General features: G+C 35.5%; 1 protein-coding gene across 1 annotated transcript in view; it reads right to left on the bottom strand.

Moving 5' to 3' along the window:
- Window positions 1-26,093, bottom strand: part of REEP3 (receptor accessory protein 3) — a 77,970-nt gene that overhangs the window by 37,306 nt on the left and 14,571 nt on the right. The window contains exon 2 of the mRNA XM_024561342.3: window positions 10,516-10,588. Within this exon, the coding sequence (XP_024417110.1) occupies window positions 10,516-10,588 (73 nt within the window). The remainder of the gene's footprint in view (window positions 1-10,515; window positions 10,589-26,093) is intronic.

Raw genomic sequence — 26,093 nt, 5'->3', positions numbered from 1 at the left:
TTTTCAAAATATAGGTTTATAAAACTATTATATTCAAGAATATAAATTGTAATATATGTTGCTGTCATTTTAATTTTTAAATTCATCTAGTACTGCACATTTGTATTTTCTCTTGTATGCAATTATTATTTCTCCCTCTTGGAATGTATTGGGGTTTTCTTCAAAGTAGTGAGTTTATAGTTTCTGAACAGATAAGGGGGAGGCAGAACAACAGCTGCCTTTGAACACAGTTCTCCCTGCAGGGAGGGTGGTGGCAATTGAGGTTTTTGGTTGCTGTAGCTTTCATGATTTTTAAGTTGTTCCATCGCTAGGGATTAGGGTGGAGGTGGCTAGGCCTCCTTCCAATTTATTACTTAACATTTCCTTTAATGGAAACATCAGTTTCTGTCCCTGTTTTTAAAAATCTATTTCCATTGGCGCTATAGTTGGTAAAGTTTTTCCTAGATATTAGCAAATGCCTGACATAGCCTCGTAGGTTTAAATGATATCATCAGAATTTTTTTTTCCTTGTTTCTGTTTTCCAAAGCATTTGTATAGGAAGCCAGAAAAGGGAAAGACAGCTGTGGTTGGTTGGCTACATCTTGACGTGAAAGCTGTGGGAATGCTTTCAATTTACTTCATAAAGATAAAAAGGTACTCTAATTCACAGGCTAAAATTTTAGAAGAAACTGTGTTAGGCATTCATTAAAAATTCCCCAATTATACAACCTTATTCAAATTTAATACTTGTTTTCTAACGTGGATCCATTGCAATGATCCTGAGATGTTCATGAAGAAATTGTGTTTAGAAAACATAAGGTAGAGTACATATCACTTGATAAGAATAACATTATCAATTATTTCAGCAGCAAAGTTACAGACGGATATGAATTACATATAGGATAAGTAAAGCTGACACATCAAAAATTAAGTTTACAAAGAATACTTGTCAGCTACTTTAAGTAAATGTAAGTAGATTTACTCCATTAAAGGATAATGAAATGTCCCAAGTGATTTTACTTAACTCTTTCAAGTAAAAATTGTGATTTATCAAAACCTGATTTACAAACAACTATAACTCAAGGCAAGATACACATATATTCATTGAACGTCAGCTAAAATTAAATTTCAAAATTATTGTCAAAGATTGAAAAATGATATGTATTACCATTAAACCTATCTCTCTAATGTGAACACATTTCACATTTTAAAAACCAATGTTAATGATAAAATAAGTGTTACTTGATATCATAGGATAATTCAACTACAGTATCCCAGTAACAAGTTCATTTTGGAAATCTGGATAAAGACAGTAGACAGAATATACACATTTAACTGCATCCCTACCACAAATTTCATTTTTGGAGGTAGGAGTAAATGGATAAGTAGTAACTGATTTAGGAGGCCTGAGAAAACTGAATATTAGCCAACAGCGGGAAGAAAAGAAGCCAATCCAACTATCATTGCAAAGCCCCCAAAGGGCTCAAGAATTGGTGGCACAACTCTTGGCCAAAAAGGGCAAAAAACAGAGAAAATGGCTGGCAGTCTGCTTAAAGATAGGTAGACCCTCTGCCCCACTCCCATGTTAGCTGCCTGGGTGCCCTTGGTGCCCCAGCAGAACCCTGGGCTTATACTTTGGAAAGAGTGAATCACAGGTTCTCTGGATTTGCAAATCTCTGGCAGTTTAGAGTAGGGCTAATAGGGATTAAGTGAAAGTTTATAATTGAATATTGAGAGATTCTCCCATCATACTGTAGCAACCAAGTACCTTTCAGAATGGAAGCCTTCTCAAAAGAATATATCTGGTACAATACATGTATATATATAATATATATGTATATATGTGTGTATACACACACACACACACACACACATTGATAATTTTCCAAGGAAATGGTTGTTATGAATTATTCCCCAGAAAGATATGCTGAGGTCTGTTATGCACTGAATTGTGCCCCCACCAAATTCGTATGTTGAAGCCCTAACCCCCAAGGTCTGTATTTGGAGATAGGGCCTTTACGGAGGTAATTAAGAGTGAGGTCATAAGGGTGAGGCTCTAATTCCAGAGAACTGGTGTCCTTATAAGAAGAGGAAGTGACACCAGAGATTTCTCTCCCGACACATGCACAGAAAAAGCCCGTGTAAGGACAGAGAGAGAAGGTGGTCATCTGCAAGCAAAAAGGAGACCTCGCTAAAAAACAACCCTGATCTTAGATTTCCAGCCTACAGAACTGTGAGAAAATAAATTTGGGTTGTTTAAGCTACTCAGTGCTTGGTATTTTGTTAAGGCTGTCCAAGCAGACCAATGAAAAGTTCTAACCCCGAGTACCTCAGAATGTGACCTCATTTGGAAATAGGGTCACAGAACATGTGATCAGTTAACATGTGGTCATACTGGGGTATGCTGGGCCCTTAACCTAATATGACTGGTGTCTTTAAAAGAAGAACATAAAAGACTCAAAAACCTAGACATACAAGAGGAGAATACCATGGGACAACAGAGGCAGAAATGGAAGAGCTGCAGCTGACAGGCAAGGAACACCTAGAATGGCTGGCAGCCACCAGAAGCTAGACAAAGGCAAGAAAGGATTCTCCTCAGTAGGTTTCAGAGGGAGTGTAGCCCTGTACCTATGTGGATTACATATTTCTAGCCTTCAGAACTGTGACACAATACATTTCCGTTGTTTTAAGCCACTCAGCTTGTGGTACTTCTTTAGGGAAGCCCTAGGAACAAATGCAATTGCCTAGTCAGATCACCCCAGTGAAGATCCCATTCAGCAAACCTCTTCATTGGTACTGGCCTTCTTTCTCATCAGCCTTTTCATATGACACTCAAACGTGCAGAGAATTAAGGGTCGCCTAACACCTGAGGAAATCATATACAAAAAGGTAGAGCCTGAAACAAACAAACAAAAGTCAAAGGAGAGAAGAACATGTCTAAAAAACTATCATTCATAGCCTGTGACAAAAGGGAAGATAATTTAAACAAAATTAGAATAGGACACTATAGAAAAAGGAACATTCAAGAAAAAAAGAGCTCTTAGAAATTAAAAACATGGGTGCAGAAATTGAAAGATTAATTGAAGGATTAGAAGATAAAATTGAAGAACTCTATCATAAAATCAAGCAAAAAGAAAGAGATGGGAAAGAAGAAAAAGATCAGAAATTTAAAGAATTGGTCCAAGTGGCTTTATAACTGAATAAAAGGAATCTCATACAGAACAAACAGTGAAAATGGAGTGGAGAAAATCATTAACGAAATAAATTTTAACCACATTCCCCATAGCTGAAGGATAAAGGATTCCCAGATTAAAATGAACTACTGAAGGTTTAGCAACATCAATTACAATCCACTCACATTAACACACATCATTGTAAAAATTTTAAATGGCAGGATGTAGAAAAGATCCTACAAATGGGCAAGAAAGAGAATAGCTTTAGACTTCTGCACAGCAACACTAGAACCTTAAAAAACAATGGAGAAAGGCCTTCAAAATTCTGAAGGAAAATTACTTCCAACCTAGCCTACATTCAACCTAGCCTACAATCAACCTACATTCCAACCTAGCCTAAATTTCAAAAATTTTACCTGTCAGCTAGCCTTCTTAGGAAGGATGCATTTTATCAAAATGAGGAAGTAAAATAAGAAAGCCAGGAGATGAAGAAATCTGAGGATCTAAAACAAGAGCCAGTTCAGAATATCTAATGGATGAGAGTACACTGAGAAGAAATTCACACAGCTGTGGCAGAGTTTGGGTCTAAATCTGCAATGAGAACAGAGAATATCAAATGAATGTAAAAAAACCAAGAAACCAATAAACAAAGCAGAAATCAAGACAATGAATAACAGCAGGGAAAACAAACCACTGTGTGGCAAAGGAATGGCAATGGTAGAATACTGTAGAGGTTAGATGCAGGGTTTACATGCACCATATAAATATTATATAACAGGTACTGTTATACGTCAGGTACTGGTATAAATGCTTTATGTTCAATAACTCATATAATTGTCACAACCACCTGAGAAGGTAAGTACTACTACAGTTCTCATTTTACAGAAAAGGAAATTCAGGCTCAGAAAGGTCAAATAACTTGAATAAAGAGCTAGCAATGGATAGGGCTGTGATGATAACCTAGAGACCACGGTTCTAGTGGCTGTGTTGTTTATCTCCATATTCCATTGCTTCTTTCTAATTTAGCCTAAATAATGTAAATATTGAATACTGATCCAATTCAAATTACACTGTAATGACATTAGGAAGCTATAGGGACAGAGAAAGATGCATGGGTATGGTCTAGTGACACAGTGGATGACAACTAAATCATCTGTAATACAAGAGAAGTAAGTCAACTGATAATGTCCATTTGAAAAATTAAGAAATAGCAAAGGTATAAGCATGTTAATTAGATATGGAAATATACACACTAAAGGATTTGGATAAAAGCGTTGAAAGTAGTTGCCTCTAGAGATGAAGGGAGGGTAGGGAACTGTTGTTTTTTATAACAAGCCTTGTAAAATGGTTTGGTTTTAAAATTATAAAATACACAACTTTGATAAAAAGTAAATTAAAAGTACATCAGGATGAAAAATAAACAGATAAGCACGTGGCCTGACAAAACTGATTTTCAAAAAAATTTTTTAAAAATCCCACCTTAATTATTGGTTTAATCTTTGTATTTCCTACATTATTAAAACCCTTGAAGTAAATGGATATATCTTTTAATTTATTGATTTGAGAAACATTGATTTGTTGCTCCACTTATTAGAAATTTTTTTATTTACTGATCTGGAGAGACAGAAGCATTGATTTGCTTTTCCACTTACTCGTGCATTCATTGGTCAGCTCCTGCATGTGCCCCAACCAGGGGTCGGACCCACATTGGGTCCCTTGGGATGACACTCCAGCAAGTGAAATATTCGGTCAGGGCTGTTTGTTCATTTTCATATCACTCAAATATTCAGTCAAAAATTAGGTCGCTTTCAAAATCCAAGTCAATGGGGTTTTCGGGAGCCATTTATGTACCTTAAAGGAGTAATCTTCCAGTGTTTTCCCTGTGCTTCTTTCTTGCTTACCGTAAATCTCAGGACCAAATGTCTGATTTTGATTTTTATGTGCTGTTAGACAATCTTTTCATTGCCACTTTCTTCAACATTCTTAGAATAAAAACACTGGTTTCCTAGAAAAGCTATAGCAATTACACAGCACTTGGAAGTAAACACTCTATTTTCAAGTCATAAAATGGTATAAGCCTGAAAAAATTTGCAAAACCATACTAATTCTTCAGTAAGTTTACATTTCAATTACTGCAAGACTGAAAGACTTTAAGTAGGCCATATCAGCCACACTACACAGGAAATTATATCCTAGGAAAGCTCTCTTTTAAAAATAGGCAAAGGAAGAAAGGAAGGTTGCCAAAATACACAGCACTTTCCGTGTGTTTTGATTTGAACACAGCATCTGTTTTATCAGGTGCAATCTACTATTTGAAGGCTTTCAGGGAATGGTAGTAGTTAGGGTGGAAAAAAGTAAATTAATAAAAATGTTTGCTTTCTGAAAATAATTTTGAAGTAGATGCCAGTAGTATTTAGGTAATAACCAAAGAGCTCAAAGAAAATGGTCTTTGAGACAAGTTGGACTGGACTATATACTCCTTAACCCAGCAGAATCAAAGCTGAGAAACTAGACCAATCCACTTAAGAAATGTACATGCTCTTGTAAACATAATTTAGTATTTGATATAGACTTAAAAGTCAACTCTTCTTCCATTTCTTATTTATTCATTCATTCCAAAAACATTGAGTACCTACCATATACCATGTACTGCTGTATGTATGGGAATATAACGATTAACAAAACAATGGTACAAAAGACAAAACCAAATAAATAATATAATATCAAATAGTAGAAGAGGGTATTACAAATATAACAGGAATATTTTTAAAAATTTTTTATTGTTATTCAATTAAAGTTGTGTGCGATAACAGGAATATTTTAAGAAGGTTAATTTTACTAAAAAAAACCCCTATAAGACAAAGCAAATTTGGATGGGATCACCATATCGGAAAATCCTATGAGGACAGAGTTCTGATAAAACTGTTATAATCAAAGGTTAAACTGGATAATTAAGCTTAGTTGAAACTCAGCAAGAAAATAATATACAAATTTTCTTGTCAGAAGTAAATTTAAGTTGGAAATACTTAAAGAACTGCCAAGACTTTACAAACTTTCAAAAACTTCCGATTTCATTTTCAACCATTTTGATCACAGTTGATTTAGATGCTTATGGGTCCTGCTCTAGAACTCGTTAAGCTGCCTCACTGCCCTTCTTGGAAAACATCTCTATAGTTGTTGCCCCTGAAGGTCTACCTTGGAATCAATCAGAAGCACATTCACTGGCTCATTGTGAAAGCTATCTCAACCTTTTTTTGTGTGTGAAGCTAGGATCCTCCCTATTTTTCTACAGGTACAACAGCATGGAAGAAGAGAAAGAATAAAATACTAGAAACAGAAGATACCCAATTCCTTCTTTAATGATCCATGTGACCCGGGGCAAGTAAATTTACTTCTGAGCCTATAATATTGGAATATTTTCCCACCTACTTTATTGAGTATTAGTGAGGATCACTGAGATATTGTGGTATGCAGAATAATGTCTCCTCACCCTCAAAGAGGTCCACTTCCTTTGCTGAAATGTGTGAGCAAGTTAGTTTACATGGTAAAGGAGAAATCAGGTTGCTGATGGAATTCAGGTTGCTAATCAGGTGACCCTGAGATAGGGAGAGGATCCTGGATTAGTCAGGTGAGCCCACTGTAATCTCGAGGGTCCTTATAAGTGGAGAGGGAGGCAGAAGAGAGAACCAGAGATCACAGTGTGGAAAGGTCTCAGACCAACATTTCTCACTTTAAAGAGAGAAAACTAGACCTGTGAGTCAAGGAATGTGGGCAGCCTGTGGAAGCTAGAAAGGGTAAGTAAACAGATTTTCCACTAGAGCCTCTGGAAGGGATGTAGCCCTGTGGATCCATTTCAGATTTCTGACCTATAAAACTGTAAGAAAATAAATTTGTGTTAATTGAAGCCAGTAAGTGGTAATTTGTTACAGAAGCAATCGGATACAATACAAAAGTATTTTGAAATTGGTAGTGAATTATAGAAATGTAAGATATTATTCTAATATGATAGCTCAGTTTAGTCTCTCTAGCAGCCTTGATGGCCTGCAAATTGGTCACCAGGAGGTCTTCAGAGTTGTATCCTATTACTTTGTCGAAAGCAGATGTCCTGCCTTCCCTGTTTCAGTATCTGGCCATTTTTGCTTTTAGCTCTCATTGTATTTGTCAAGCAGAGTTGATTACCATGTAATTATCAAACCAACTCCAGACACCTGCCTTCCGCTTCCCTAGTTTCTCTTCAATCGCTCATTATTTTGATATTCCTAAAGAGATGGTTAAGACAACCTTTTTTTAGAGTTACATTACTAAAGCAAAATTATGTACAGGTAATTGCTACTTTGTTAATAATGAGTTAATCACTAAAATCAATTGTGCAAGGCAATATGTAAAGGATATAATTAAACACACACAAATAGGTATGTATAGATATTATCAACACATCGTTTTATAGTTTTTCCATTAGTTTGAATAATAATGTTAACAGATTCTCTTCCATAGGTTAAATTATCTTTAATTTATAAAGCACAATTAAAATCTCAGGGTCAGACCATTATTAATCCCAAATTTATAGAATAATTCAGTAATAAAAATTTGAGTGTTGTATTAAGTGAATAAAACACACAAATCCATGTTTTTGAGTCTTTAAAAATTAACATTAACAAAGTTAAATTGATATATAGCAAGTAAGGGACTACTACTTTATAATGGTTCTTAGGCCAATCCCTAAATAATACCATCTTTTCTGCTCTTTCAACATTAATTTACACATGAAAGGTCTATTTCTTTTTATCACAATTTATTATACCTTTATATTTCTTATTGTTATCTTCTCACCTTTACTTTTAGGGGATGGTATTTATGTATATGCTGATATACCCTCATATTATCTGAGTGTCTCACTTAAACTTTTCAATTTGTACTTAATTCTTTTTTCCCCCCAACAAAGTCACATAGATTTGTGCAGGAAGACAGAATAACCCAAGCACAAATATATGCACAAAGACCCACAAGCACAGCCATACCAGTTATCTGTAGTATATCCTGGGTCTACCGTACTTCATAGACGAAATGGACCCAAAATTGAGAAACATATTACCCTGTACTTCACTCGTACAGTCAATCAAATTCAGAAGACCTCAGTTAATAACAGTATCACAAGTATTCCAAAAAAGGAGGAATATATTGAGCAGTGCATTTATTACATACTAGTCAGTAGTCATAATCCCATCTTAGTTCCTATTTTCATGGTATTTGTAAGTGAAGAGCAACTCATTTTTATCTATTAATAGGAAACTCCAATTAAATTAAGATATTGCACAGTAGGGCAAAGTGTTGTCTATGAATTAGTGCAAGCGTGTTTTGCTTTATTTATTTAATTTTTATTAAATTTGTTGGTGACACTGGTTGTTAATAGGATCATAGAGGTTTCTAGTGTATGTTTCTATAATATATCATCTATATATTGCATTGCATGTCCACCACTCAAATCGTTTTCTGTCACCAAACATTTGGCCCACTTTACCCGACCCCCCAGCCCCCTCCCCTCTGGTGACTACCACAGGGTTGTCTGTGTCTATGAGTTTCAGTTTTATACCCGACATGAGTGAAATCATATAGTTCTTAGCTTTTTCTGACTGATCTCTTTCGCTTAGCATGATATTCTCAAGGTCCACCCATGTTGTCACATATGGTAGTATTTAATCTTTACTTATAAAAAATTGATAGTACTGTAATTTCACATCTACTGAATCTAGAAATAAAAAAGTGTGGGTTGTATTTCATGTTTTTGGGTTTCCCTGTCATTTTAATAGTGATTAGTTTTTATTTTTATTTTACAAAACTATTAGTCTATGACTTCTAGAAATTAAAAAAAATCAAAACTGGTCCTTTACCACAGATAGCTTGAGAAGCACTGTTAACAGAAGATAAGTGCTTATTTCTAAAAACAAATATATACCAGTACTATAAAACAATACTTGGAGCACTTATTATAACATATATTAAAATATGTCCCTTAAAACCATTTATAAAATCACTTCATATTACTAAGACATAAAGTCGTTCCATCTCTTAAGACTACTTCACCAATCCTAGATCTAAGAGATATATAATAAAAAGACAGAACAATTTCAGAGCTCGACTAAGCAACTTATCTTCCATTGCTAGATATATTCTACCATTCTGACCGATTTGTATATACTTCACTTCAAAAATTAGTTTTACAGAAAAGAGAAAAAACAACTATAAAAGTTCAATAAAATGGGTTAGTTATAAAGGTTTCATGCCCCAACCCCACCCTGGAAAAAAAAGGACCCTAAACAAACACTATAAAGAATCATCATCTGATCCCTGACCATTTAAACAACTGGATGACTAGGCTACCATCCAAGATCCCTTACAAAGAACCATGGCTATATACTCCAAAGAACTGAAAACAGGTACTCAAAGAAATCGTGTACGTGCTTATAGCGACACCATTCAGAATAGCCAAAAGGCACAGATACTCCAGATGTTCATCAATGGGTGGAACATTATTCAGCCCTAGGGTGGAATGCAATACTGATACACATATGTTACAATACAGATAAACCTTGAAAAACAGGCCAAGTGAAAGCAGCCCGACACAAAAGATCACATGTAATTCCATTAATTTGAAATATCCAGAATAGTTAATTCCATACAAACAGAAAGCAGGCTGATGATTGCAATTGTCAGTAGTGATGAAGTATATGCATATTTAAATCAATTAGAAAGTGACAGAACACCTGTGAAAAAAGGAAAAGGTTTTGGGGCCGAAGAGATAAATTCTCAGTGTACCTATAAATCCATAAGGCTGTAAAACCAAACAATCCCCCAGCCTTATTATGCTGGACCTTACAGACTAAATGAGTAAGAGATACCCAATTACTCATTTGGGAATCATAATAATTTAAATGCCACGCACAGTGTACTACTTTTGACATTCCATTTTGGAATTATATTCAAAGTTACTTTTGAAAAAGCCTAATTTCAGCCCTGGCTGGTGTAGCTCAGTGGACTGAGTGCTGGCCTGCAAACCAAAGGGTTGCTAGTTCAATCCCCACTCAGGGCACATGCCTGGGTTGCAGGTCAGGTCCCCAGTACAGGGCACGTAAGTGGCAACCACACATTGATGTTTCTCTCCCCCTCTTTCTCCCTTCCCTCCCCTCTCTCCAAAAATAAATAAAATCTTTAAAAAATTAAAAAAAACTAATTTCAGTACTTTACACTTATATTACATTTTTAATCCAAAATATTATGCCAGCTGTTTCTAAAATGACAGTTTCTCTAGTGTTTTACATAATGGCTACATTAAATTAAAATTAATTACTCATAAAACTACACTTACATATTCCTTCACGTTTTTGGTTTTCACAGTTTTGTATGAATAATATGCAGGATACAGCATTCCAAACACCAACCTAAAAGTAAAAAGTACAAGATAATTAATCAAGCAATGCTTTTAAGAGCTCATGAAAATATCACCTAACAGAAAAATAGAAGGTATATGGAACACACAGGACACTGTCAATTTGTATGAATACAAACTTGTGTATAAACTGAATCTCTCAGAAAAGCAAAAGGAAAATACACTGATTTTTTTAACAAAAAAATAATTTCAATATTCTAGTAGAAAGATGCAAAAAAGAGCCCCAACCTGACTAGTGAGAGGTAACCACAGGCAAAACTTTACTGTATGCAAACTCCTGCTTTTATCCATGTGTAACAGACATCAAATATGACACACACAGTTTGTGGCAATGAAAAAGCGGTCATTCACTTCTAATTATAATGACAGTGCTGGGAAACAAGAACTGATATATTTACTGCAACACACATTAAAATAACATTATTTTAAGCATTTATAAAATGGCTAAATCACAGGTAGGACTTGTTTTAATGCCATCTGCTAAGGTTATTTCACTAAATCCCAGGTCCAAGAGATGAGTACCCATATGCATATAATGAAAGAAAAGACACAGAAATGGCATGACACAGAATATATATGGTCTACAATTGGCATTTTCACATACTACATCATGGAAATTTTTGTCCTCAAATATTATTCTACTGTATTATTCTTAATATCATCATTATAGCCTATACTGAGATTCCCATTGTTTATTTAAACAATCCCACATTTATCAGCATTTGGTTAATCTCCTGGGTTTGGCTATTGCACATAAAACTGAAAAACATTTCTGTGTATATTGGTATTCACTAACTGGTTGTGATGTAATTCCTTCAAAACATATCTACATTTTTATCTATTACCAAGATACCTCCAGAGAGGTAGTTCCACTTTACATTCCTGCACATCACCAATCATGGGTATCATCATTTTAAAAAAAGTTTGCCAGCTAAATAAATAGAAAAGTAATAATCCCATAGATGTTTTAGTGTGCATTTCTGAACACCAGTAAGTATGAATTTTTTTCAAGTGTTTACTGGCCTTTTGATGCCGGGGGTGTGTGATATCCTGTTATCTCTTGTCTCTTTTTGGCCTGTTTTTAAAAAGAATCTTTTATTTTTGAATATTTTTAAGTTTTATAGAAAAGTTGGGAAGATAGCATAGTTCCCATATACCCTGCACCGAGTTTTCCCTATTATTAACATCTTGCATTAGTATGCTTACAATTATTAACCAATATTAATATTTATTAACCGAAGTCCCTAGTTTACTCAGATTTCTTTAGTTTTCACCTAGTATCCTTTTTTTTTTTTTTTTTTTTTCTGTCCCGGGATCTCATCCAGAATCGCGTATTAAACTGTTTCTTGCCTCCTTAGCTCCTCTTGGCTCTAACAGTTTCTGTGACTTTCCTTGGGAAATGACCTGACAGTCTAATGGAGTATTGGTCAAGTTCATTGTAGCAGACCCATGTACTGGAATTTGCGTGCTATTTTCCTCATGATTAGACTGAGGTATAGGTTTTTTGGAGGAGGACCACAGAGGTGAAGTTCCATTTCATTGTATTTTATCAAGGACACATACTATCAACACAGCACTCTTGACGTTACCCTTGACCAGCAAGCTAAGGCATTGTTTGTTAGATTTGCCACTGTGAAGTCCTCCCCCCACTTTTCCATGCTGTGCTCTTTAGAAGTCATTATGCACAGGCCACATTTTAGTGGGGAGTTATGCTCCCGTTTGAGGGCATAAGTTATTTGGGATTTTTCTGCAGAGGATCTTTGTCTATTCTCCCCTAGTTATTTATCCAATGATTTATTTGTATCACTATAGATGTGTTTATTTTACACTTGGGTTCTATTCCAATAATACTTTATTTTGTTGCTCAAAGCTTTGAACACTGGGAGGTCTTTCAGTAGGTTCCTGTGTCCATTTTACGTATCTCTATAACTGAGAGGGTTTAAAAAAAAAAAAATTTGTTACTTTCTGGTACTGCATTATATACCAGGCTCCTGCTGAATACTTTCTGCCTCATCCCTAGAATCAGCTGTTTCTCCAAGATGCTTTCATTTCTTTTATTGGAGGATTGTATTTAAGGCCAGGATCTGGGTGCTTGGTATGCTCATTGTTACTGGAATACTGATTCTAGGCCCTTCTTTGTCTATTTTTATATGTTAACCAATATTTTGCTAGGTTACTATTATCTTTTGACTTTGTTTATGAAGTTTGCTGAAGTACAGATTACATTATGTTTGCTAGGGCTGCCATAGCTGGGTGCTTAAACAGCAGATAATTATTTTCTCATAATTCTGGAGGCTAGACGTGCAAGATCAAGGTATTGGCAGGCTTGTTTCTTCTGAGGCTTCCCTCCTACGACTGCAGATGGCTGCTTTCTCCTGGTGTCTTCACATGGTCGTCCCTTGCTGTCCGTGTGTGTCGTGGTCTCTTCCTGTAAGAGCACCAGTCAGAGTGGATTAAGGTCCACTCTAAGGACCTCATTTTAACTTAATTGCCCTTTTAGTCACATTCTGAGGTATGGGGGTTAGGACTTTAACATAGGATTTTTGAGGGGCAATGGGGCACAATTCAGCCCATAACAATATTGTATTTTTATGAACTTTTATGTTAATGTGTTTACATTTATACTAAATAAGCCTTTCTTACACTGAGAGCAAATAAATATCTACGTCTGAAATTATTAGTTTGTTTCCAGTTTATTTATTTATTTTATTTTGGTGAGGGGCAGTAAATCCCGGGTAACCTTCTTATCCCTGAAGCCTGCAGTTTGGGCTGATGTCACCAGATCTAACAAATACCAAGTCTTCCCCTGCTGGGAATTTTATTCATACTAACTGGCAGCCATATCGGTACCAGTCTCCGCTTTACCTGAAAATACTACCTACCCTGTGAATGCTACTTCACCAGAAGCCAATCCCTAGATTCTGGACAATGGGATTTTTAGCTTAGCCACAGGGCCTAGGGTTTTTCAATTTAATACAGCCTCCCCCTCCCCCTACCAAAGGCAGAGAAGATTTCCAGCTTAGTAACTTCTAAGAAAGGAACTAATCTCTAACCTCAAGAAATAAGGTGTAAATAAGAACAGAACTACTGCTGTGTTCATCCTCACTGCAGACTCAAGTGGAATCCCATAGTTACCCATTGCAGTTACTGTTTACATGTTTATGTTAATAATTTCAATCCACTTTGTATTTCCTTTAAAATCACATTACAATCAATATATTATCTTCCACAGTCCCATATACTCTAGTGCCACTGAATTTAAACTCGGCCTGAGATTCGTCATTTCTATCAGCGGATAGCTCTTTGGATTCCTTCCCCTGCCTTGCTTACAACATGAACCCAATCTATCACCCAGACCTGTTGGTTTTCCTTGGTGTGAGTTCATGCATCCCTCCATTCTCCTTTAGTTTCAAACCAGTGGCTGATAATACACTTAGGTTCATGTCATTTCATCTGACTTACTCGCTGGTTTCCCAACACATGCCTCTGGCTCCACTGTCAGACCAATGTTCCTAATATACCTGCAACACTGCCTGGTTTTAAAGCCTTCTCACCCTCTTGCCAATGAGCCCCTGTAGGAAGTCATCAGAGCATAATCTGAAAACCACCACTTCATATAAACCATTAAGCCAATATGGTTTCCTCAGTATTATCTTATATTACTACTTCAGCCCTGGAAATGTTTGCTCCTTGCCTGCAATGCCACCCACTCTCATCTTCCCTCCTCCTTTTTTTCCCCCTTGCTTTAATTAATTCAACCCTTCCCCCAATCCAACTGCTTCCATAGACTCCTAAATTACTTTTTTGAAATTCAAATTTGTCAGGATTAGTCATTTTGCCTTTAGCATATTCTATTTCAGGTTATTTGATGTATTATTTTAAGGATATAACTGACTTTCAAAACAGATAATTTTCTTACATTTAGTAAGGATTGGGTGCTAGTTGATACTATACATATAGGTGCTTTGCCTTTATATTTTAACCTCTATATTGAATAGAACCAGTCAAATGAATAAAACACAATACTGCTAACACCTAACTTTTGTAAGAATAGAAAGCAATAATGTATTTCATTTGGTATATGGGAAAGATTAAATGTCTTAGTGAATAGTGGGACCATTTTTAAAGACCCCCGACTATTAATATTGCAATTTATTACTGCTCCAATATGAATATCATTGAGTAATTTATTACTAACATCTGTAATATTTTATAGTTTATTTTCTGGTTTATTTTCTTTAATAATTGGGTCCTACTGTGTATGTTTGCAACCTGGGAGGTCGGGCATAAGCCAATGCATGAGCCGTGTTTAGAATCAAATAGTTTATTTTATAAGGCCACCTACAAGATAAACTTACGGTTTATAAAGGAAGTTATTTGCTTCGAATAAACTTCACCTATAAATTTGAATATTGTTTCAGTTATAGAGGCAGGAAAAAAATAGTTACTCATAGCTTCTTAGTCTTATTTTTGCCTAAAGAGGGAGAACTCTGCCAAAATACTCATGACACCCTTTCCTCCCATTAAGGTAAAGTTGCCTATATGAACACTGGCTATATTGAAAAACACTACTTTAAAAAAGGAAATGAAATTTATGGAAATTTAGTAGGGCAAACGCTCCTTCTATCATTTTTCATACGTGGAAAATACCTGAATTAGCTATTTTCTGGACAGATATTCAGACACAATGCATCCTTTGCCAAAATTATTTAGAGAATAAATAGCATGTTCAAAGGCAAATCTGAAGCAAATACTGAGTCCTCTCAATACTAGAATGTTATTTAAGCATAAAATTATCAGCATAATTTCATAAAAAATTGATTACAGCTTGTTTTTGTAATTAAGAACCTAAAATCAGCTTACTATCGAATTTTTAAAAGATGTAGGAAAGCACAAAAGACAAAAATCACTAGTAATTCCATTACCGAATGAACCACCTTTCTTTTTTGTTAAAGGTGTTGCACACATTTATATATATATTTGTTATAATTTTATCAAACTTTTCATGTCTGATATATCTCAAATGGTTTAAAATCCTTAAAAAAGCATCAATAATAGCTTAATAACACAACTGATCAACAGTTAATTTACATTTAAACAAGTTATAAAGCACTAATTCCAAAAATCTAAACTTCTTTCTTATTTATTACTTTAAAAATTATGGAAAATGAAAATAAACAAATAGAATAGTGTTAATAAGAAATCCCCCTATACCTATCACCTACTTTTAAGAATAATTAACAGGGATTCATTCTTAACATTTTGGTATTATCTTTTCCAGTTTTTTCCCTAGAAAATGTTTCTAAAACATTATTTTAAAACAACATAGTTTAAAGACAATATTTTCAAAATATAATATTTCATTACATAATTTAAGCATAATTATTAATTGACATCTTAGAGCATATAGATTTCTATCCTGCCCTTTCACTAACTGTTACATTATGAGCATTTTCTTATGTCTTTAAATATTCTTTAAGAACATAAGTGAACAACTACAAAGTATAGTATTCCCTCATATACATGAAAGTCATTCAAATCATTTCCTATATGTCTCCTATTTTAATGCTATGATGAACAATCTTTCTGTAATTACTAATAACAGCAACTATTCATCAACATTTTATACTAGGCAGGATGTTAAGTACTTTCCAAAAGGGGTGGGCAAAAGTAGATTTACAGTAGTGAGTATGTGAGACAGTTTTTTCTTGTATTATTTACTGTATTACTTTCCAGTACAACACTGTAAACCTACTTTTGCCCACCCCTGTATATGAAATTTCATGTGTGAGATTTACTTTGGAATTTAGTAAAATGAAAAACTTCCTGAGTGTCAGAAAGCTCACGGGCAAAATCTGCTGTTCAACTATACCAGCTATGGTAGGTCTTAAGGGTGGCATATTTACCCTTGTATTCTCCAGAGTTCGATTTTTTTTTTACTTTATTTGCTATTTTTTCTAGTCTTAAGTCTCTTCTTTTTCTTTATATTTTAACATATACATTTGGCAAAAGATTTCTCAAATAATTTGAAAGAACGTGGCAAAACACAGGTAGTTAAAATGCAGTAGTCACTGCAATCGAGCACAAAATTCATCTCTAAGGTCCCAGGGAACAAAGAAAAACATTTTTTAGTTTAGGCAGCTGTAACTAGGAACCGCCTTTTCTTTAATAGCACTTTTTTATTGTTGTTGTTCGTAAATTTAACATAGGTTGATTAACTTAACAGAATAAGGTAGAAAATACAAAATAAAAGTATTCTCCCAATTTGAAACAATCTATTTCCCCAAAGATAAGCATGAAAACAGTTTCTTGATATCTTATAGTAAAATAATTTAAATAGAGAAAATAGTAATAACAAAAAGTATAAGTACTCAAAACCTTATCATTTCCTAAGTACTTATTCCTAGTTATTTTACTATCTATTTGCTATGTTCTTAAAGTTATTTATATCTATACTATCTGTAGAAATACTAAGTATGCTGTGTGTATCTTTTCCCAGCTCCTCATTCAGTGACATCACATTGGTAGTTTTAAATAGGCTTCTTGTAGGGAGTAATTATGTCATGGAAATTAGCAGATGATATGAATCAGTCCCCTTTCCTCCAGTTGTTAAGCATCAGGGGATACACCACTGCCTTTATGTGTTGGCAGTCAAGGGAAACTATAGTATGTTTCTATCAGGAGGACAATGAAACACTGTATGGAGAGGGAATTCTCAAGACTTAGTGAAATCATAAAGGCAAGCTATAATGGCAAACAAGTTTACAAAGGGCTTTTAAGCAAAATAAAAAAGATAATGAGGGCAATAGTTTTCAGTCCTGTATCATAGTTCAATTCTGTTTGAATATTAGATGTGTAATATTAACATAGACTCAAGGAATTTAAAATATATAATCAGAATCTTAAATAATAAGGAATCCTAGAAATTATCTAATGACAATAGTTATCTGACTTTTTTTTCAAAGCAGTATTTTCCTTCACAGGAAATCTTTCTTAGGAACCTCAATGAATAAGACACAAATGCAAATTAGTAAGAGACAAATGTAATTAAGTTGTTTTTAGAGAACTGAATTTCATTGATTGTAGAATCCTCTGAGAAATCCTAAGTTCTTGAGAACTATTTCAAAAGCATTCTCTATAAGTGGTTCAGTAAATCCCAAACCCGTCTGTGTATAAGAATCAATTGGGAATGAGAATCTTTGGAAACGAGGCTCAAGAATTCGAATTTCTGAGTTCTACATCTTCAGCAAACTAAGGTGTGACAACAGTATGCTTACTTTGTTTTTTATTAAAATTGACTATGATGAAGCAATATGCTGTCGGTACGGTAAGCTGGTTTCAATGATTGGATTTTTAAAAATAATGTGGAAATGACTGCAGTTATCTTGAGTTTTGCCAAACTCTATTCTTAAGACACTAAAATAAATATAAGAGCTTGTAGGGAAAAGAGAAAGTGTTACATAAACTCAAGTGACAAAATTCAACGAACCTTTGAAAATAATGAATTTGTGTCTGTTTAAGGCCTAGTGATTACAACTGGTGCAAGGTGCAGTGATAACGGTGTACCTGTGACTGTCCTTCCCACGCATCGCATCACGACGCCACTGGCTGTGCAGCCACTACCCACAGAAGTCTGCACACTGCCAAGATAATACGCAGCATTTGTCTTACACGAATTTCAAGAAAAAGAGACTTGTTGCTAAGAATCTCTGATAGCAGAGAACTTCCAGTTAGTAAAAAAACAGTTAAGTGGCCTTAAGGAGAAATATGAAAATTGCATAGAGGAAGAAAAAGTCAAACCCAGGAGAAAACCCAAATCCTGAATTCTGTAACCAATGATACAAGTTCAAAGCTGCCAAGGAGAGGAAAAAACAGTAAAAATTCCCTTGAAAGACTTTATACATATTTTAATTATAGTCATCAGGAGCTATGAAGGTTGGAATTTTCATGGTGTCAGAGCTAAACTTCTAAATTTACTCCAGAGCTTCTAATTTCTACTCTAAAAGGACAGCTAAGATAAAACTAGGGGAAAGAGATCAATCCACAGTAAATCAGAATGTACTTCATCATCCTTCCACTCTCTTCTCAGCCACCCCCCCACTCCCCACCACCAGGGCTTACTATGTGGTAGACCCAAACCAAAGAGAAATGCTTAAAAGGAACGCTGAACTCAAAATAGAGTACACTATAAAACCAAGGACTACAAACCCTGGAAGCACTCAAGTAACACCACATCCTGTAGGCAGAGTTCCACAGAATGGCTCACACAGCTAAAAGCTGACGGTCCCCTCAATCTGCAGCACTTCCCAGTTTACCAGGTGTAATTTCTGCGTTCTGATTGCCACTAATGAGAAACTCATAGGCAGGTAGGTATTATTGTTCTATTTCTACAGATATTAAAGGTATAAGGCTAAGAAGACAGATTGACACTCTTAGAAATTAAGCACCCTGCAAGTGCTGAAGCCGAAACATAATAAAACACAGAATTTCTAATTTCAAGACCTGTGCTTTTTTTCTGTACACCTAAAACAAAAAACAAAACCAAAAATCCCTTTGTACTTTATACAATGTATAACTTATAGCACACAGATCCTCAGTGTTAGTAGCTGAATGAAATCAACATTCAGAAGGTATCTGAGTAATTATAATTGTGACCTGACAATATACCACTGTCATATATAGTAACAAGATATTTGAGACCCGTTTTTGATTGTGTACATAATCTACCTAGAGGAATATCCACAACTTTAATCAACACTCATATAATCTCCTATTAAACTGGTTAAGTGGCTATACTTGGAGTTTAGAATTACTCATATCATCTGATCAACCCCTGCTTCCTGAGTAATTCTTAACTCAGAGGAACTGTTTTCAACCCTTAAGCACAGGATCTGTTAAAACCTGAATTTACCATTAGCCCCATCAACACTGAAGATAATGAGAACTCAGTTGTAATCTAGGTTAAAAAAAGGTTCTGGTGAAGAAAAATCACACACAAACCACTTCTGAAAATGTTGAGAAAATTTCCTCTCTTAAAATACATGTGCCTCTAAACAAATAAAAAGATGAGTAAGAAAAAGCCACAAACACAGATTCTATCCTGTTCTGTGCAATTCATTCAGTACCACGTGATCACGAAGTGAACTTCCGTGAATTGAAGTCAGATCTAAAATTGCTGTTAAGTCTTCCCATTGAACATTCATACCCACTGTGCAATCCAAGTTACAGTCCTCTACAGTCACTTTACAGATGAGCACAACTCTTCACTTAGCTCCACCCGATCTAAAGTGAGTTTAATATTGTGCTTTCAAAAACTTTCCTCTCCATTAGACAAAACACCACCAGTGATAGTATACTACGTGCCAGGTACTGTGTCTTCTAGCATTTGAGACACAACAGTGAACTCGCCACTGTTTTTAAAATTAAAACTAAATTTGTGATGACTTGGAAATCAAAACATTCTATTTTCATATTTCTTAAACCACTTCCTTCATGTCACTTGTTCAAATCTTATTGTAGTACCTTCAGTATCTGCAACTCAGTAAAATGTTCTCATGCCACTCCCTGAGCTAGAACAATCTCCCTCTTCATATTGAGAACTCTCCCTCTTTTTTCCATAGGTACCCTGAGAAAAGGGCTACTGTCTTTCATTAGTGACGTTGAAAGAAGGTGTGGTCTCCTTATTTTGCATAGCAAACAAACAAGAACAGAAATTAAATTATGAAAAACTCCAACCAGAACATAAAAATTAAACACTGTAAAAGCATTTAAAAATATTCTCTGTTCTCTTGAGATGATCAACTGATTAAGTGTCTAAGTACTGGCCTTTTACAAGATAATCGGAGAGGTGGTAGCCTCATCCTATCTTGAGTAACAACTAACAGAAAAATAAAGCAAACATGTGCCACAAGAACTACACCACCATCTAATCTAATTCTGACATCAGTAATCACAGCGGCACAAAACCAGCATGCTGGCTGGTTGGCACTACCAAGCCCTCTGCCTCTGAGGCAACACCACTGATTGTTTCATGAAAAGCAGTTTTGGATGACCCCACTCCCACTCTTGAGAAATGGTATGTATAATAATCTCCACCAATTCTGACTTGGCTGCTTTTCTCCCCTAAAAAAACAATATTAAAATGATGAAACAAATGGCAGTTGATCTATCAATTGAAAAGAAAGGGGTGTTAAAATTCCTCATCATAGGGGACTGGTCAATGTTAAGGAAACGGAAGAGAAATGAAAATTAAATGCAATGTGTGATCCTTGATTGAATTCTGTATTAAAAACAACAGTGCAGCTACATAAGGCAATTTGAATATGAATTGTACTTTAGGTGTTAATATCTTATCAATGTTACATATAAATTTTTAGGTGACAGCAGTCTTGTGGCTAAAAAAAACAATGCCCTGGTTTAGGAGACATAGTAATTAGGACCAAAAAGTCATAATGTCTTATGTCTTTTCTTGAAACGTACAACCATTCAATTTTTAGGCCAAATATGAACAATCTCAATTTCTACTCAATTAAAAAAAATTAATAGTATAAAATAAAAAAACTAGGAGGCTCTAATTCTTTCCCCAAAGAAATATAAAGAGGATGGAAATGTGGTTCAGCATTATATAATTTTGCCACCCACTCCAGAAACAGAAATGAATGCCTAGCAACAGCAAAGGGTCATCTCAGGAGAGTGCTGATTGCTCATTGGAGCATTCTAAACACAGATGCTTTTCCATCCTTATCACTTCCAGTCCCTGCTAAACACATGCTGGTTACCTTGGATCCCAATGCCACCTAATGAAAACCTTCCTCCTATGACAAGCAATAACGGCCACTCAGGGCAGCCTTTACCTGTAGGTTACATCTTGAAAAGTAGGCAAAACAAATTTTGAAACATCATTTAAAAATGCATCTTGTGACAATATATCTGCGTTCTTCTTCCCCAGTGATCATACTTTTTTTAACATATAAAATGTTAGTGTTTTTGTTGATATTTTTCTGATATATCACTGCCCCAGCACCCCAGTTTTAGCAGCAAGGTTGAAGCATTCAGCACTTAACAAACAGGTTATGCATGAATGTGCATAAAGTATTATATATGCTTATTCTTATGGATGGTAATGGTAGTAGAGCTTTTCTTAAAACAGTAATCTTAATATTTGAGAATAGGTTTTTATTTTCTTTAAATGTATACCCATTCAAATTTTAGATTAAATTGGAAAAATCTGCAATTCCTAATCAGTCTTAAAGTTTTTTTGTTTTTTTTTTTTTAAGATTTTAGAGAGAGGAGAATGGAGGGTGAAAGTGAGGGAGAGAGGAGGAGATAAACATCGATGTGTGGTTGCCTCTCACACATCCCCAGCTGGGGACCCAGCCAGCAACCCAGGCATGTGCTCTGATTGGGAATCAAACCAACGACTCTTTGGTACACAGGCCAGTGCTCAATCCACTGAGCCACACCAGCCAGGGCACAGTCCTAGCTTTATAAGCACAAATAAGGACACAGAATGTTCTAGTTCTTTCCCCAAAGCTATGTAAAGGGAATGGAAACACAGTCCAGCATTTTATGATGTTGCCACCACTCCAGAAACAAGAATGAGAGCACCTTTTCCTAGGTTTCTTGGCTATTTGCATGTGTCCTCTACCCCCTCTTCGGTGTAAAGTCCCTTGCCCATTTTTGTTTATTTTTTTTTAATGTGTCACCTTCATATGTTATATTTTCTCCCACTCTGCCTTATTTTTCACTGTCTTAACGGTGTTTTTTCATGAACTGCTTAATTTTAATCTTTTCCAATTCATCATTATCACTCTTCTCATTTATGACTAATGCTTTTTGTGCCCTGTTTGACTGCTTTACTTCTTTCAAAGTTATAAAGACATTTTCCTCTATTATATTCCAGAAGCCTTACTGTTTTACTTTGTATCTGCAGCCCGACTGGAATTGGTGTTTTGTGTATGGTCTGGGTCGGGGGCTGTGATTATATAGCTACACGGACACAGGGTTGTTCTTGTAAATAACCCATCCTCACTGCTCTGTAGAAGGGACTCCAACTAGATTCTATGCTCTTTCATGGGCTTGTCTGTCTATTCTTGTCCCAATACCACATTGTCTTAATTACTGTAGCTTTGTAATAAATCTTGCTATCTGATGAACTCATCCCATTATTATTATCTAAATACGTCATCCCACTATTTTTATTCTTTTCTCTTTTGTTTCAGGATTGTCTTATCTATTCTCGGCCCTTTGCATTTCCATATACGTTTTAGAAATAACTTGTCAATTTTCTTCTCTTCTGCAGGTATACTCACTGTCTAGGTGAACTCACCCAGTTTCATCTCTTTGAATATCCACAGCCAATCTGTCAAACAACCCTTTGCATATATATTGAAAATAAACCCAGAATCTGACAACTTTTTCTAAACTGGTCCAAGTCACTACCCAGATCTCTCTGGTCTCCAGGCTTCCCTTCCTGTGCCTATACAGTTTATTTTCCATGGTAGAGGGATCTTTTAAAATAAAATCTGATGTCACTCTTTTGCTCAAAACCCACCTCACTCAAGAGTAAATTCCAACGTCCTTAACAAAGGCCTACATATCTGGTTACGTTATTGCTCTGCCCCAGCCACTGACCTCCCATGCTGAGCACAACTCCGCCTTGGGGTTTGTTTCTTGGTTGGCTCCATTCCTGGGATTCTCTTCCCAGTTTCTGCATGGCTAAACCCATCACCTCCTTCAAGTCTCTACTCAAATGTCACCTTCTTACTGAAGCCTTCTCTAACTACCATATTTAAAATTGTAAAATTAAATAAAACCTCAATTCCAAACAAGGTGCTTTATTTTTAAATTAAATTTATTGGGGTGACATTGGTTAATAAAATTATATAGGTTTCAAGCATACCATTCTGTGATGCATCCATCCATATGTTGCATTGTGTGCTCACCACCCAAAGTCAAATCTTTTTCCATCGCCATATATTTGATCCCCTATCACCCTTTACTACCTCCCCACCCCGTTCCCTCTGGTAACCACCATACTGTTGTTGTGTCTATATGTTTCTGCATGTCTTGTCTGTTCATTTGTTGCTTTCAGTTTTATATCCCACCTATAAGAGAAATCATATGGTTCTTGGTTTTTTGTCTTACTTATTTCAAGATGCTTTATTATTTTTTTTTACAGAAACACAAAATGACAAAATATGACCCATATTAACCAAAAGAAATTTAAAAAGCAAAGTTTCATTTTTTTTTAAATAGCCAATTCTGTCTTCCTTGTTAAAAATAAGACAGCAGGGAGATTAATCTAACACATGATAACCTCCGCAGAGCAGCAGGTGATAGCTGCTTCTGCTGGCCATTGATCCTCTAGTTTCTTCATTTTCTTCTTAATTTTTAATGTGTAAAGAAAGGACTATGTAAATCGAATGTCTGCTTTAGTGGCATTTAACTAAACACATACACGTACAAAGATAATTGGGAAGTTTTCTCAAAATCCTAAGGTACTAGGGTGTTTTTTATAGTAGCTTTAACAAATGTTACTTTCGAAATTTTACTATATAATATTTGATTCATGTTGGAGAACATAAATATACACGCAAATTATGAAGCCTAACAACACATGTGAATCCAACACCCAAGTGAAAATGAGAAGGTTGCCAAGAACATCTTATTTACCCCTGCGCTGCTTCCCTATCTGGACTGCTGTGACCATCCTTCTCAGTTCACCACCTTGCAGCTGCTGCTGCTGTTCCAGCTCGTCCTTTCTTTCTTTCTCTCTCTCTCTAAACCTGTTCTTCTCATGTCTCTCTTCTCACAAAATGGTGATGCCTCCCACTCAAGTAATCTAAGCCTCACATCTGAAATTCCTTGTTCGTCCTCACATCCAAACATCAAGTTTTGTCAAACTCCTGCCCCCCTAACGCTCTCGCTCTTTCAGATTGTCCCCATGCCCCATACACATTTACCTCGGCCTTAATTCTGACCCTTCTTATTTTTCATGGGGACTCTCTGCCCTCATCACTTTCCCCAGGTCCCCTGTTAATATCATTACTTACAATCTTTCAACTGTTTTCCCCTGCTCTCTCAATAAAGAAACAACTAATCAAGCTACATAAGGTTACACCTAACTCTCCTGGCTTCTCTCCTGGCTTCTCTAATCTTATCTTTTGCATCTTAGTGTTTCATTGATGCTGAACAACTTGCTGTTTTCCTGTGAATCAAGTAATTTTGTCTTTACTCCTTGGCATATTTTCCCCCCTTTAACTGGAGTCTCTTCTCAAGGAAAATAACTTCAAAGAAGGAGATAAAAGGCGATTTTTCTCTTAGAAAATTTCCTTGCCTCCCTAGGTTAGGAACCGCTTCTCTCTGGTCACTACAGTGTCTTGTTCATAATTGATGTCACACCATTAGCAGTGTGACTTTGGGCAAGTCACTAAGCTTTCTTGCCTGTGTGCTTTTCTGTTAAGATGCAATAATAATAGTGACTACCTTGTTGTGCGCATTAAATGAGTTAAGCCATGTACCAGTGCTGGGCACATGATGATATGAAGCCCATATATGTATGTTAGCTAGTATTACTGTCCCACAATATTATGCTCACTGACTTTCCCACCTGCTGTCTATGTGCTGGGTGCTCTGTCTGGGCCAAAACTACCAATTGAGCTCTGCATCCCACAAACCTAGAACACTCTCTGATGTAAAACAGGCACTCAATAAATATTTGCATAAAGAATAAAAAAAAATAAAGAACTTTTTACTATACATAGAAAGGCAGGGCTGAATCCTTTGTAGGTATAATCCAATATATAAATACAGCCTCAGCTGAGTCAGAAAATGAAAAAGGACAAAAGAAATTGACAAAGTGCTAAATATTCAATCTTACAGTTCTATGACTTTCTTTTACGACCTTTAAAAAAACTGCAATGGCCGACAGGATTGGAAAATTATGGCAGCAGTAGGTTAAGTGTAATCACCATTTACTTAAACATATGTATCAGCCACTTTAATTCTCAATTTGACATACAGTGACACCTTTTTTTATATCTTATTTTGAGGCTAACATCAAAAGAGCAGTGACATCAAAACAGCAAAACATCACAACCATAACATCAAGAGCAGTGAGTCTTATTTCTTTCACTAGCAGACGTCTTAATGTCCACATACATATAAAAACAGCCATATTTTTCAATGTTACATTCATTTGGATTAATGGTTGTTTTCCTCATATCAAATTCATCCTAATTTTGTGGAAAGCATCTACTTTCAATTTGATTAAAACATATTGTGCTTCATTAAAAAAATTCTTTTCATGGAATGGTTTTCTTGTTGGTTAATGTTGAATATCTACCTTTTATTTATTTCTTATTTTTTAGTATCCATAGCAACACACTGAACTATACTTTAATACATACCATACAGCGTTCTTCAGGCAAAGAACATAAAAGTTGGACAAATTCCAACAATTTCTTTTTAAAACACGCACATCAGCAACAGAGAAA

This window comes from Desmodus rotundus, chromosome 4 (genome assembly GCF_022682495.2).
Source record: "Desmodus rotundus isolate HL8 chromosome 4, HLdesRot8A.1, whole genome shotgun sequence".
NCBI classification, from domain to species: domain Eukaryota; kingdom Metazoa; phylum Chordata; class Mammalia; order Chiroptera; family Phyllostomidae; genus Desmodus; species Desmodus rotundus.
Note: the sequence above shows the minus strand (reverse complement) of the source record. Positions and strands in the feature narration are given on the sequence as shown.